A 15,408-nucleotide genomic window follows, 5' to 3' on the forward strand; every position below is an offset into this window, starting at 1 on the left:
GGATTCTCCTTTTTCTAACATGCACAGAAGTGTCGAAGGATCTCTAATCGGTGGGCGAACTATACTGCAACAGAATAGAGTTCCAGGAAAGCAAACTATAGCTATCTAAAGCTATTCATTGAAGATACTTAATAAGTATGCTTGCAGACCTGGTTATCCGAGTGGTTAGCATATTTGTTCTCTAGCCAACATGGTTTCAAATCTCGCCGTGGGCATGGATGTTTGTGATTGTCTTTAGGTGGAAGATGAATTTCATCGCCTGCTGTCAGATCACCTCCTTTCATCTTATATGCAAACCCGAAGTGACCCGGAAAAAAAGTTCCATGCTTGGTCTCTAGAGTAGAACTACCGAATTATGTAAAAACAAATAAAGAAACATAAAAAAATAACATCAATGTGAAATCCTTACTTTACAAAGCAAATAATCTATTTTATTGCATAGAAGTATTAACCATCATTTCATATGCAGATGTGCCATTTAACTCTTCCGATTTTTAAGATTAAATAAAATCTTATGACGAAAGAGTATGAAAATAATTGAATATACCGGAAGTTTCACTTACCTTTCTCACACCTGTCTCCATGGTAGCCAGGGGCACAGATGCACCGATCTGGTGGCTGGCATACTCCTCCATGTTTGCAATAAATGGTACATTTGGCATCTTCAGGTACTGAGAAAAGTGTTATTAATGAATAAGCAATTTTATGAATATCTGGATTATATCTAATGCTGATCAAGAATAATATAAATGAAGTGTCTGTTGAATTTATGGCATCACTATTTTGTTATAGGTACGTACATTATAATATCCTTAAAACATCTTTCCATTCTTCAGATGGAAAGATGTCAGATTATTATTATTTTTAAGTATTAAAAGCCAAATGACATAATTCGGTGATATCGTAAAAGATGTAATCCCAACACTACCGAATACACTGAGAGGTCATTTCGCCCCGTCAAGCATGGAATTCATTACTTCATCAGTGACAGTCACAGGCGCTTTATAAAGCTGGTCGAGAAGTTGCTTGAAAGTATGAAAGCAACAACTAAGGCTATCACGTGATAATGTTTCATATAAAAATAATGAAATGACAAAAAAAGTATATAGTGTAACAATAAAAAATCAATGTGTTTATCAGTTTGTAGGGAGCCAACACATTTCTTCAAAAATAAAATAAAATAAATAAATAAATAAAATACTAGGAAGCAATAGATGCAATAAAATTCAATGATGCGAACTGCATTTTGTAATGGTAACGAGAAGTCAAAATTAATCGCACACTTTTCGGGAATGAAGCAAATGAATAAAATCAAGGAAAAACATCTTAATTAATAAGATGATTTTCCGTTTCTGAAAGATTCGTTGTAATAGTTTTAATGAACTAGTAACTATTTGCTCTTTAGCCATATGGAAAAACGACTTGGCGTAAAATTACGCAATCCATCATAGTGCGAGCACAAACCTCTGACTGCAGCGGTTGTGTTGACGTAAGTGACAACATTTGACATAAACTTCGTGTTGGCAGAAGATGCAACACTTCTTTAACAAGGAATCGGAGCAACTTTAGCGGCATTCATAATGTCATGATGTAACGATTAGGGTTTTTTTTTTTATTTTCCAACAAGAATTTGAGATGTTATTGAAGAGAATGGACTCGGAGAAGCGTAAGAGAAATGTCGGATATGTTCAAAATGAACTTCATTCAAAATAGCACAATGCTTTGTTTTAAATATGCAGTTAAATTAAGTGGCATCGAGAAGTGCAGGAAGAGATGCGAAAATTGAAATGAAATTAAATGCTAGAAAAATTGATAACGGAATACATAAGAAAAAGCACCTATTAAGAAGAAATTCTTAATAGATTTTTTCTTATGTATTTATTAATTACATATAAATTACATATTAATTTCTTATGTATTTTCTTATTAATTATTGAAGAAATTCAGGAATTTCACAAATTCAGAAATTCATAAAGATGAAAATGAAGTGTTGAAATTGATAAATGCGAAATGAAATTGAGAAGATAGAAAAAAAAAACCGTTAGTATGATCAAGAATGCGCTTTATACAATAACAAAAATATAATTACAATGTGAAAGTCTGTGAATTACAGTAAAAGAACAGTAATATTGTAGCGAGAACTGATGTTGGTGGATATTATATCATTCTTTACTAATAGTAAATATCTGGGTTATTTGGAGTTAGCATGGGGACAGATAAAGATCATAAGAGCGAGTGTATTATCTTCTGTCAATTACCATCTTCCTCATCGGTTTGTTGCCATGTTTAGGAAGTCTGAGACAGCAGTAAAGGTGGAAGCAAAAAAAAAAAAAAAAAAAAAAAGAGAGTTCATAATGACTTTTGCTACTGTTGACAGAAGAACACAAAAATGTTTATGATACGATTGTTTTTGGACAGTAATGAAGCTCGCAGTTGTAAGAATAAGTAATTAGATTTTTCAAAATTACGCCAACCTGTAGTAAATACCAACAATGGACTATTTACTGTGTTAGGCAATTTATCACATTATACACTGTCGTCAAATTATGAGGGAATCCAAATATCAACGTATTCTTTTAAACAGTGTATTAATTAAAAATAACAATTTCAAAAAGATTTAAGTAAAATAAAAATAATGATGACAGCATATAATTACTATAACTTATAAATGATTGAAAAAGAATGGCACCAAAATACAGTGCTTATGAGATGACAAAAACTTAAATTCAGTCTGAGGAATGTGTAACAGTAAACATAACTGTAAAGATCCTCCCACTGCATATAATTGTAATGTAACTTAATGATATTGCATACTATACAGGCATTTTTCCCATTCTTCAGATTATTATTTTTATAGGTATTAAAAGCTATATGACATGATTCTGTGATATCGTAACAGATGTAATCCCAACACTACCGAATACACTGAGATGCCGTTTCGCCCCATCAAGTATGGAATTCGCTACTTCATCAGAGACAGTCACAGGCGCTTTATAAAGCTGATAGAGAAGCTGCTTGAAGTTATGAAAGAAACAACTAAGGCTATGAGGCCAGCGTATTATGTCTATTAATTCCGTGGGCTTTCTTTAGGCCTTTTGTGAAATTAACCTCGTGAACTCGTACAAAACGAGCTGGTGTAAGTAGAATGGAAAGTGCAAACTTCTGCGCTGTCATGCATACGTGTCAACATGGTACCGTAGTTACTAAAATAAAGAGCCAAAAGGCTTCACTTCGGCAATGTAAAATTATTTAAATTAAGTCCCACATTATTAAATCCCACATTATTTCAAAGCCGAATAAGAAACTCAAAGATAGAAATCAAAGAGTTTCATCCCGAATAATATATATATATATATATATAGCAAACTATAAAAGTTTCGAATCCTAGCGTAAGCTGAACACATGGTTCAATACTAGGCCTAGGAGATGTGTTTCACATTATGGGAAATACTAAGGATAGTGATCAGAACTTTATCCACCTTTGCTACGAGTTGCCCTAGTACTGAACTATGTGTTTAACTTACGCTAGGATTCGCCGAAACTTTTATAGTTTGCTATATATATATATATATTATTGCATGAAACTCTTTGATTTCTATCTTTGAGTTTCTTATTCGGCTTTGAAATAATGTGGGATTTAATATACCCTTAACTTAAATAATGGTACCGTAGATAGTCCAACAGCTGAAAAACATCTGTTCAATGATCGTTCTTCAGAAGGAGACATTTGCTGATATGAAAGACCGCCTTAGGGTTACAGTAATTGTCTGGTCTCACTGATGGATCACATAATCACTCAAATTACAGATCTTTTGTTTTGTGCACATAGAATGAAATGCATCGGGTCCTATTACAGATGCGACAAGATCCGAAGCAATTACAGGATCGGAGAGAATTGGAAATCGAATGAATTTCCTCTCCTGTAATATAGGATTGGTGTTAGTTCTAGAGTAGAGGCGCTTAATATAACTGGTGGGCTGCCATCTGTGATAGAGTAATTATTACTATCAAGGCTGCTGAGTATTTTCCTGAACAAAAGATCAGAATAAGAGGAATCATACGGAGGATGGTTTGTAGAATAGTAAGATTTGCCTTGATTGTCTGAACAAAAGTTGGAGGAGAAGACTAATGCGTAGAGGTCTACTTTATCTTTAGGAAATAATGCCATTTTTTCATCACGATGAACTATACACGAAACCATTATAGAGTAGAGTTGTCCAGCCGCCTTGACAATGGTCAAATTCTCCTGCTCAAATGGCAATCAAGACTAGAAGTCTTGATTGCCATTTGAGCAGGAGGCAAGCTTAGCGGCTCTTACAAAGTATGATGCAATTATTTGATGTTTTTTTTTGTTGTTGTTGTTGTTGTTGTTGTTGCTGAGTGAGACGCTATGTTTTTAGTTTGAGATTATGGAGAGTATACTGCATTTTTAGTTTGTACTACGTTGGCAGATCTATTAGAAAACTAAGGCTTGGATAAGATTCGAGAAATTGAGTGGAGTAAGAAATAAAGGCACTTATCTCATCAATAATAATTTCAATTACTAGATCAGAACAAGCGATCAGGAGAACGGAGAAAATAATGAGACCACGGAAAGGAGGCATAAAAATCTTGAAGGTCATTCTAGTTGGAACCATTGTGGTGTCATATGATACCCAGCTGAGACTCTCTTGGAGAAAGACGATCGGTGGGAAAAGAAATTTGGACAAGGTTATGATCAGAGTAACCAAGAGGAGAGCTGGTTAAAAAAAAAAGGTTCACGATGCTGGGAGAATGATGAGGATTATTTGGAATTCTGATAAGGAGGTTAACAATTTGCGTTAGATCATTACGGGCAGCAAACAATTCAGCTTCTTATCCAGCTTGGGGCTGTGAAATTAGAAAATGAAAAACAGTCAGAATTGTGGACAACATTGAAATCTCAAAGGAAAATTATCGCACTGTTTAGGTAATTGGATTATGCGATCAACTCGCAAAGATAGGTGATCGAAAAGGTCAGCATAGTCTTTAGAAATAGAAGAGGGGTAAAGGTAGTAAATGGAGGCAACAAAGTGGGGCAAGGAAATCTTGAGACAAAGCAGATCATATAAAGGAGAATCCAAGTCAAATAACCTTTGGCATGGAATATCAGACTTCATAAAAGCGTATGCTTCTCTCTTCTTGTTGAAGGCACAACTCAACAGATCAAGTTTGGATGTTTGTAAGTGGTAGTGCACATCGCTGATGTTGGTAAAGTCTATCTCTTTCTCTTTTTTTTTTTTTTTTTTTTTTTAAACATGGAGTTTTATTTTTTATTTCTTCTTTCTGGTAGTTTGTTGAATTACATTAACACTATAATTTTTATGTTGGCTTTCACCTTAGTAAAGTACAAGGAAAAGTTAAGCTATGGGCTTAAAGTAGAAATGAAGGACTTGTGGATACGACCACACAGGAAGTGCTCAGGTTCCAATCCAAGCGTGTTCTCTACAGTTTCCCTTGCAAACTACTATACCTCCCTCCAGCTACAACTTCGCAGCGTAAGTAGCAGCAGCAAGGTTATTCGCAGGACTGATCGAAAAGACTCCAATATGTTCGGTTCCATGAGCGTGGAGAGCGTGTCCAGGAAGGTCATGTAAGAAGGAAAGGGGATGGGACAGAAACTGTCCCATCCCCCTTCCTTCTCCAGTTAGCAGGTGAGTAGTGTTTCACTGGGGGGCGATGAAAGTTAGCTGCCACATAGCGGTCTAGCTGGCACTAGCTTTCCTCCGACTGGGGAAGATATGCTTTAAGGCGGCATTCCTTAATATGGTATGCTTTAATACTCCCCCTCGCCAGAGTCCTGTTTTTGGAAAGAAGCCGTTCTCCACCCTTCTGTGGTATGGCCCAACTGAAAAAGGCTTTGTATATTGCGCCTCATTAGACCATTAACAGCCCAATTCTCTCCGTATAGTAAAGTACAGTATATAATTCTGTTATTGTGAACCCTTCACTGGCATGCACATCTTATTGTCATGTAATCGTATGCTTATTAATAAGATAACGTGTTCATTAATATCGTATTACTAATATTTCTGTGAATAATACATTTCATAGTTGTGTAATCGTTACATCCGTGCTTTAAGCTGTTCGCCACTGAACGTTTCGCTGTAGCAATTGTAATAGACTAGAAACTGTTTACTCATTGGCACCATATGGAGAAACGACTCAGCACGAGATTACCGCAATACCTCACGTGCAAATAGCATCCCTATGACTTAGATTATAACATTTAAACGCAAACACAGCGCTGCCAGAAGATGCAACACATGTCAAACAAAGCATCCGCGCAACCATCGCGACATACATGACGTAACGACAACTTTTAGAGCGCAAAAACATCACTTGGGGATTGCAGCCACTAAATGTCAAATTTAAACCGAATTCGTTCGCTCGCAGCAGGAGCTACATTGGCAATGACAGCCACATTAGTTCTTGACGTGGGAGGGGGGGAATAGGAAGCCGCGCTCATCATCAGGAATTTCTACTGAGAATTATGCACGAGGAAGCAGTGACACATTCCACATTCATACATATCCAAATATAGTCCAAGATCAAGAACGCGTTGCTGATGTCATAAAATAACCTCTTGTCCTCTCTTTCCCCTAAGATTAAATCATTAACGTAAGAGATAAGTTTTTTTCTCTTCGTTTAACCTTCATTAGTCTTAAGGTCATCGTACAGGCGTCATAGGAACAATCCTTTACATTTATTAGCTAAAGGGGGTAAGACCGTTCGTGTGCTTACGCTACAGTTAACCCCCCCCCCTTTCATGTTACTGAAAAGATAGTGAAAGAAAACAAACATTTCCTACCTCCCAATTATAGCACTTTAGTGCAGCAAATAGGATGCCAGCTGTACTTTATCAGTTAGATGAGTTGTGAACTTTCCATAGAGTTTATTATTCTTTAGAGTTGTTTAAATTATTATCTATACTTAAACTCTTGTTATTTGACAGACAGTAAATTGTTTCAATGATACTATCTTTTGGTTTACTTGTCTTCAATGATTACAAGTGTGATAACAGCAATCGATTACACCATTTGTAATCTACAAAAAATGTTTATTTGGTTCCATCTTATGGATGACAAACATCAAGCCACTGACGACTGTTGTATTGTCATCGCATGTAAAGCTGAGTTCATCAATCTGTGATGTGATTCTATGACATTGCAATTAACCAACGGCCATCCTAAGTGGATAGTATTGTAGCTGCTCTCCACTCAATAGGCTGCGGGTTTGAATCCCAGTGTGGCATAAATATTTGTGGATGTGATAAAGGATTTTCATCGCATGGTGTGAGATGATAGCCACGTTAGACTTCATGTGGGAGGGCAAATAAGAAGCCACCTATTATTAGCAATTGTGTTAGACTGCTGCCACCGTCCTGCTTATTATTGACTTGAAAATTATATTTGTAAAATTATATTGGCCTCTAGAGCTGATTTTCCCGATTATCTAATCTCAATCCGCCTACAGTATTAATACGATATAGGTTTACAACCTGATGTGAATGAGATTATCAAAAATAAAATTTTGAATTCAAATGTAGATTGCCAGATAAGGAAATATTAATATGAAACAATACTGTTTTTAAATCCCTGTGGAAGGAATGCATTAGTGATGTATAAAATACATTTTCAGAAATAATTTAATTATGTAAGCTTTAACGATTCAACTTTTACGGTTAGTAGATGGAATCAACACAATATAGCAGATACAATTTTATATACTTTTGTATTTATATTTAAGAGAACATCAAAGAAACATTCTTACACGAAATGGTAGTCGTCACCTCTGGACGAACGGTAGGACAAAGACCTAAGAAACAGGCTTCAGTTTGTATTTTGTCCTGCATTGCCTGGATACATTCTTCTAGCTTTAAGCCATTATCGACGCAATAGGAGGTTCGGGTTCTTCTTCCCCATCCACAGGTTGAGGAGCACGGACTCCATTCGGACCATTCGAGCTCTGAAGGATATGGAAACGGGTTAGTTGTATGCTAGCCTAGAGAGAAAGAGAGAGAGATGATGTGAAGGTTACTTTGGAACCCTTCATACCACCTTTCCTTTAGTGTTTTTATGCATTTTGAATTGTATTAATTTTAAATAAGTTTTTAAAACCTACAAGCTCTTAAAAGGAACAAAATAGCTTACCAAATTTTTGACCCACGCCCGAACCCTCAAAGGAGTCAGTTGCTTGCTCATTGGCAGCGAACTTCTTTTTTGATTTCTCTTCGGAAACTTCTTCTGATTTTTCGTCATCATCATCATCATCATCATCATCATCCTCATCGCTTTCGTCTTCTTCTTCCGAGTCCTCTTCAGAACTCTCATTAGACTCCTCTGAAGATTTATCCTCTGCATCGCCGTCATCATCTTCATCTGACTCCTCTGAAGATTTACTTTCTCCACCATCTTCGTCTTCTTCATCATCAGGACGATTTCCACTGCCAGTATCGGAAAATATAAAGTCTTCATCATCAATGGTGTCACCTCGGATTGGCAGTTGATCACTCTGCGTTCCAAACGTGGCAGGAACACTTTTGGCCTCTTCGATAAGAGGGAGTTCTCCTCGGTGCCGAGGTACCTAAAGAGCAAAAATTAATAGATTCTGAAAATTCATTTCATAATTCTAAAATTCGATTAATACTAGCAGATAGAAAGAAAAAAAATTCTATGAAAGATAATTATTTTGGTAACTATCTAACAAATACAATGTTTGATTGTGAGAGAAAACTTTAGTTAAAACATTTATTGATCATAATGGCAGAGCGGAGTTGATAAATTCTCAGCTTTCGTTTAAGATTTGTGGGACCTTTCACATTAGTGTTTTCGACAGTTTCTTTAGAATGTTATTTTAGTTATTTTAGAATGTTTCTCAAACCCCCCCCCCCCGCTTAGTGGAGGCCTAAAATGGCTTGTAAAAGTTCCATGTTTGGTCTTTAGCAGAGTGTTTCAGAATTATGTAAATATATATGTATATATATTTAAGAAAGAAGAAATATATTTAGGAATATTATATATATATATATATATATATATATATATATAGAAATTCTTCTCTTTTTATAGAAATAAAAAGAGAAGTCAGACAGGGAGACTGTATCTCACTAAATATGCTATGAGAAAATTGAACTGGGAAAAAGAGGACTGAATATTGATGGAGAATACTTAAGCAATCTGCGATTCGTTGATGATATTATTCTAATAGTAACATCACCAAAAGAACTAGAACACATGATTATTGAATTAAATGAAGTAAGTCTGGAGATTGGCTTACAAATAAATATGGATAAATCAAAAATATTGTATGGTGGAAATACTTCAGAACGAAAAAAAATTGAAATAAATTGAAATTGTAAATTCAGACATGTAAATCTAGTACAAATCATTACAAACAACCATAAACATAAAAATGAAATTTCAGATAGAATAACAGCAGGATGGAAAGTTTTTTTGCCATTATAGAGAGATATTTAAAAGCAATTTACCAAACTGCCTAAAAAGAAAGATCTACAAACAGAGTATACTCACAACAATGACTTATGGTAGTGAAACCTGGAGTCTGACTAAGAAAGACCAAGAGAAACTGAAAACAACACAAAGAAACAGAAAGAGCCATTTTGGGAATAACCCGATTGGATAAAAAGAATAATACTTGGACAAGGAGGCAAGAAAAGGTAATGGAAATTGCCTTAGTGATAAAAGATAACAAATGGTAGGACATGTGATGAGAATGTCTGACAAGAGATGGATAAAGAGAATAACAGAACGAACACCAAGAGCTGGTTATCGGAAAACAGGTAGACCTGTAGTAAGATGGGACGATGACAGAACAAGATATTATTGGACATTTATGGTGGAGAGTGCACAAGACAGGCTAAAATGGAAGAAACATAGAGAGAGAGAGAGAGAGAGAGAGAGAGAGAGAGAGAGAGAGAGAGAGAGAGAGAGAGAGAGAGAGAGATAGAAATTCTTCTCTTTTTATAGAAATAAAAAGAGAAGTCAGACAGGGAGACTGTATCTCACTAAATATGCTATGAGAAAATTGAACTGGGAAAAAGAGGACTGAATATTGATGGAGAATACTTAAGCAATCTGCGATTCGTTGATGATATTATTCTAATAGTAACATCACCAAAAGAACTAGAACACATGATTATTGAATTAAATGAAGTAAGTCTGGAGATTGGCTTACAAATAAATATGGATAAATCAAAAATATTGTATGGTGGAAATACTTCAGAACGAAAAAAAAATTGAAATAAATTGAAATTGTAAATTCAGACATGTAAATCTAGTACAAATCATTACAAACAACCATAAACATAAAAATGAAATTTCAGATAGAATAACAGCAGGATGGAAAGTTTTTTTGCCATTATAGAGAGATATTTAAAAGCAATTTACCAAACTGCCTAAAAAGAAAGATCTACAAACAGAGTATACTCACAACAATGACTTATGGTAGTGAAACCTGGAGTCTGACTAAGAAAGACCAAGAGAAACTGAAAACAACACAAAGAAACAGAAAGAGCCATTTTGGGAATAACCCGATTGGATAAAAAGAATAATACTTGGACAAGGAGGCAAGAAAAGGTAATGGAAATTGCCTTAGTGATAAAAGATAACAAATGGTAGGACATGTGATGAGAATGTCTGACAAGAGATGGATAAAGAGAATAACAGAACGAACACCAAGAGCTGGTTATCGGAAAACAGGTAGACCTGTAGTAAGATGGGACGATGACAGAACAAGATATTATTGGACATTTATGGTGGAGAGTGCACAAGACAGGCTAAAATGGAAGAAACATAGAGAGAGAGAGAGAGAGAGAGAGAGAGAGAGAGAGAGAGAGAGAGAGAGAGAGAGAGAGAGAGAGAGAGAGAGAGAGATTCGTCCAGCAGTGGAACTGAAGAAAATTGTTGATGATAATGATGATGACAAGATATACATGAATTTAAAGAAATTGAAAAAAAAAAAAAAAAACTCGTCCACAGTACTAATGATGCGTTACAGGCTTACATAGATGTTTACAATCTTTCGTGAATGGGCACATTAAAAAAAGAAAATCAAATATACTTTGGAATAATGGTATTTCGTATATTTTCAGCAGGGCAGGAAATTTCGAATATTAAGCGATCCGAAACCATGTCGTCCATATCTAAAATTTTGGGGGGAGAGTGCATCCGAAAAAAAAAAAAAAAAAAAAAAAAAACTGGCAATATATCCTGAAAATACAGATTTTTGGATTTACGAAGAGAAATAACACATATTTCTTCCGTCAGATAACTTCCGTCATTATAATTTTTTTTTGAGTATTTTAATATGAATGAACTGGAATGCAAGCGTTGTTCTCACTGTTTAATTTTCCATTTGTTTGTAAAATGTCTATATAGGAATTCAATGATGCTGAAGATGTCCTTGATAGCTGGTTTACCGCTTGAGTTATCAGTTAGTATTTCATTTCATAAATTGGTTTTATTTCTGAATATGCTAGGATTGCTTAAATCGTTTAAATAAAAGATGACAAAATTAAACTATATAATAACTATTATTGTATTACAAAAAATTACATCTGAGCATCGCGTTTGGGGTTGCCGAGATTCATTTCCTTGTTGTTAAACTGTGGTTTCCAAATTTGCAATAAACAGTGAAGATGATCAGCTGATATCCCATTTTTAGGTTTTGATTTCTTCAGTTTCATCCGAAAAATATTTGCTGGCAGGTGTTACTGGCAATGCGGTAAATATTTTACCTAAAACATAATACTCTAGGCTTGTATATTTCGATGTGTGCCTGTACATTAAATTTTTTGATGAGATCAAACTCATTGGGTTAAAAATAATAACTCCATGGTAGTATATTATGATTCATTTGTCTATAATATATTAGTTAATATATAATTGCCAAACTGGTTGGTCGAATGTATAGTATCGGAATACGTACCCAAGTCCTTACTCGATTAATAGCGTATATACCAGTGCATTAAAAGCTTTTATCATTAAAAAAAAAAAAAACTCAAATATTTTTGAACAGAGTACATACGAGTGTGTGTGTATGTGTGTGTGTGTGTGTGTATACACACACACACACACACACACACATATATATATATATATATATATATTTTTTTTTTTAATTATTTTTTTTTAAATTATTGCAATGCATTGTTCGGTATGACTACTTACCAGAGGATGGGTATATTCACTGCACTGGTCCTTGGCATTACTAGGATCGGAACGAATGATAAGTTGTTCCACAGCACCCTATTAATATACATATTTATTATTTAGGTGAAAATTAGACTTGAAATATATCACACACTGGTTTCCAAAAGCTAACGACGAACTACATTTTTACCTGTATATGAAAACGTTTTCATGACTACAGCCAAATGAGGACATAAATTTATTGCCAGCATGTCAATAAATTAATTACACAAAAATGTGCTATACATTTCGTACAAATTAAATTCAATACGTTTCTAACAAAAGTTATAAATTTTCTAAGGTCGTAGTTAAGGAATTAATGTACAGTGCTTACAGAAAACTATGCAGAGAGAAATTTCAGTACGAAACATGTCTACTCCGAACTGCGATGCAGCTCTCACAACGCCGTACCATACTTAGCACCAAGTGATTCAGGTTTTCTTGAGGTAAACTGGCTCACTCCTCCTCCTCCTTCAGTGCAAGGATAAGGTCTTATTTGTTTTCTGGAGGGGAATTTCGAGCAGCAATGCTTCTCCCTGTTGCGACCCAAATGTGTTCTATGAGGTTGAGATTTGGGGAGCATGCTGGTCTTCCAATTCGATTGATATCCTCGGTCTCCAGAAGTATCTCTGCAGCTCGTGTACTGTGTAGTGTAGCATTGCTATCCATAATGCTATAGTTTCTTTATAAACTGTAGCATTACGATACATTACAGTTTCTTACGATGCATTACGATACATTACAGTTTCTGTAGCATAGTCATGCTACAGAAACTGTAGCATGACTGGTGAATGATGCTGAACTTCGTTTCAACATCGTTCACCAGTCATAGGTCCATTTTCCAACGCTTGTGGCTCGGTGCGTCCATTAAGAATAATGCCACCGCACACCATGACCCAGCACTGCCTTATCTATCCCTTTCAAGAATATTCTTGCGATGGTAAGCAGTACCAATTTAACGCCAGATCAAGTGTCGTCTAAAATCGGAAGAAAGACCAATACGACTCTCATCTGTAAAGAGCACATTACCCGTTGGTGTCTTGTCCAATTTTTATGGCTGCAACACTGCAAACGTGCTCTACGATGCGCTGTGGATAAAGGTACACAGATAAAAAGCATTCTGGTGTATAGGTCTACTTGTCGCAAATGTTTTGCCACAGTTTGTCGAGATAGCTGCGTACCTGTGCTTGAATGGAGCCGACTTGCAAGTTGACCTGCCCTGGTGCGTCGATTACGTTTTGCTATTATAACCAAAAATCTGTCTTCATTCTTCGTGCTAGAGCAAGGGCGACCTCTTAGCAAACATCTGGAATACATTCCATTGGTTTGTCTAGAGCCTGGATATAACGCTGTGTGAGATTCCCAACTCTCTGGGAATATTAGTAATTCTGCGGCCTTCTTCATGCTTTCCAGTAATTGTTACCCCTGTGAAATCATCTAGATAATGTCTTTGAGACATTGCAAGTGTGCATCTTTATTCCTTCACTTAAAGAGCTTCCATCAAACATAATTCGCTTAGTGCAACCTTTTGCCTTTTATCCTGCTGAGTGCTACCACGTGACCCCTTTGCGCGAGATTCGAAAATTTCAATGTGTACCCGTTTTCTACTCGAAACGTCAGCTATACAAATTGCCTCGTCTGAATTTGTGGTTGTTTCAGAAATAGTGTTCGTCCTTAGGTTTTGGACACCAGTATATTTGTTAAATTATGTTAGGTATAAATAAATGAAATCTGTATTAAAGATTTAATATTTAATTTAGTAATAAATATATAAATAATCACATAAAACTTATTTTTGAAATAACAGATAAACAGAGAGAAAGTTACAAAAAAAAAAGAGAAAGGGATTATGATATTCATTTAGAGAGAGAGAGAGAGAGAGAGAGAGAGAGAGGCAAAGAGTATAATTTTATTCACAAAACTCTAGTGACAATTGTACGATTCAAAGACTACGAATACACTGATCTAACGAAACGCAGCCATTTCTAATAATGCCTCCTGCGTGCATATCTACTTGAAGTTAACGTTCAACAAAAAATTAGAAAGTTGCTCAAATGAGTTGGCTATGAACTTTTGTTCATAGCCAGCTCATTCATTCTCTCTCTCTCTCTCTCTCTCTCTCTCTCTCTCTCTCTCTCTCTCTCTCTCTCTCCCTTCTCTCTCTCTCTTCTCTTCCTTCGATTCTTTCCCGATATTTTTAACTAAAACGCACCTTGTGCAGCGATACTTCAGAGCATTGACTAGGATGATTACATCAGGAAGATAAAAAAAAATAATGAAATGCGGCCAAGAACGTTTTCAACAATAAAACTTTATTGTTATTATTTTCATTAATTCACTTTAACTGGCAAAGACTCTTTTTTATTCAGACGATGAATTAAAAATTTGAATCTACCACGACGCGTTTGATAAGAGACAAGAGAGGGACAAGAGAAAGAGAGAGAGTTTCAGAATCCTCTGTGTGTGCTTGTATAGTATGTGTTGTGTTGATGAAAAAAAAAAAAAAAAAAAAAATTTCAGCGTTTTCTCCCACTCGCTCCATTCTTTGTAATTTCTTCATAAAGTTGCTGTCTTGCTCTAACGAATCTTTATATCAGAATCGCTATCCTCCGGAGAGCTAAAACAGCGTTTTCCTTTCCCATTTTAACCAGAGGTCATTATTTATAGCGCCCTCGTGACAGCGCGTAGTGACACGTGGATATATCGGGTTGTATTACGTCTCTGTTGGTATGGAAGGATGTTGGTGCAGGAACATCAAGGCGTTTTATTTTTACTTCCTTAGAAAATTGATAGCTTGCGCTACACGGAGGCTGCCCGCGTCATTACTCGTCACGAGGAAGCTACAAGAAGTTTATTTTTTTTCTCTCTCTCTCTTTCTTTCTTTAAATCCCTAGACTCGTCTTCTTTTTCCTTTCACTACGTTTTCTCTGTGAGAACTACTGTAGTTTCTAGAAATGTGCAGCCATTCTTTGCTAGGGCACGGAAACCGGATGGGGAGTGACAGGACCTCTGATTTGGAACAAGGGTGAATGAACGTTTTTCATGAACGGACCGATACACCATTTATCAACGTCTTTCCAGGAGAACTGATGTAAACATAAACGAAGTTCGAAGCCAAGGTGAAAGGAAAAGATCCAATCTCGATAGTATTTTATTTTTAGAAGGAAGCTTGCAACTT

The 15,408-nt window shown here is 35.7% G+C and overlaps 1 protein-coding gene across 4 annotated transcripts in view; it reads right to left on the reverse strand.

The window, feature by feature from the left end:
* The window catches only part of LOC150110364 (uncharacterized), a 192,322-nt gene that overhangs the window by 102,217 nt on the left and 74,697 nt on the right, over positions 1-15,408 (reverse strand). For all 4 annotated transcript variants that reach the window (XR_016548367.1, XM_090393266.1, XM_090393257.1 and 1 more), the window contains exons 4-7: positions 12,210-12,287; positions 8,172-8,604; positions 7,792-7,986; positions 564-671 (exon numbers count right to left, since the gene is read on the reverse strand). Coding sequence is in view for 3 of the 4 variants with exons in the window: in XM_090393266.1 (XP_090249392.1) it covers positions 564-671; positions 7,792-7,986; positions 8,172-8,604; positions 12,210-12,287 (814 nt within the window). In the remaining variant the exon portion in view is untranslated. The remainder of the gene's footprint in view (positions 1-563; positions 672-7,791; positions 7,987-8,171; positions 8,605-12,209; positions 12,288-15,408) is intronic.

This window comes from Typopeltis vanoorti, chromosome 1 (genome assembly GCF_054136105.1).
Source record: "Typopeltis vanoorti isolate ZY-2024b chromosome 1, IOZ_Tvanoo_1.0, whole genome shotgun sequence".
Classification (NCBI taxonomy): Eukaryota; Metazoa; Arthropoda; class Arachnida; order Uropygi; family Thelyphonidae; genus Typopeltis; species Typopeltis vanoorti.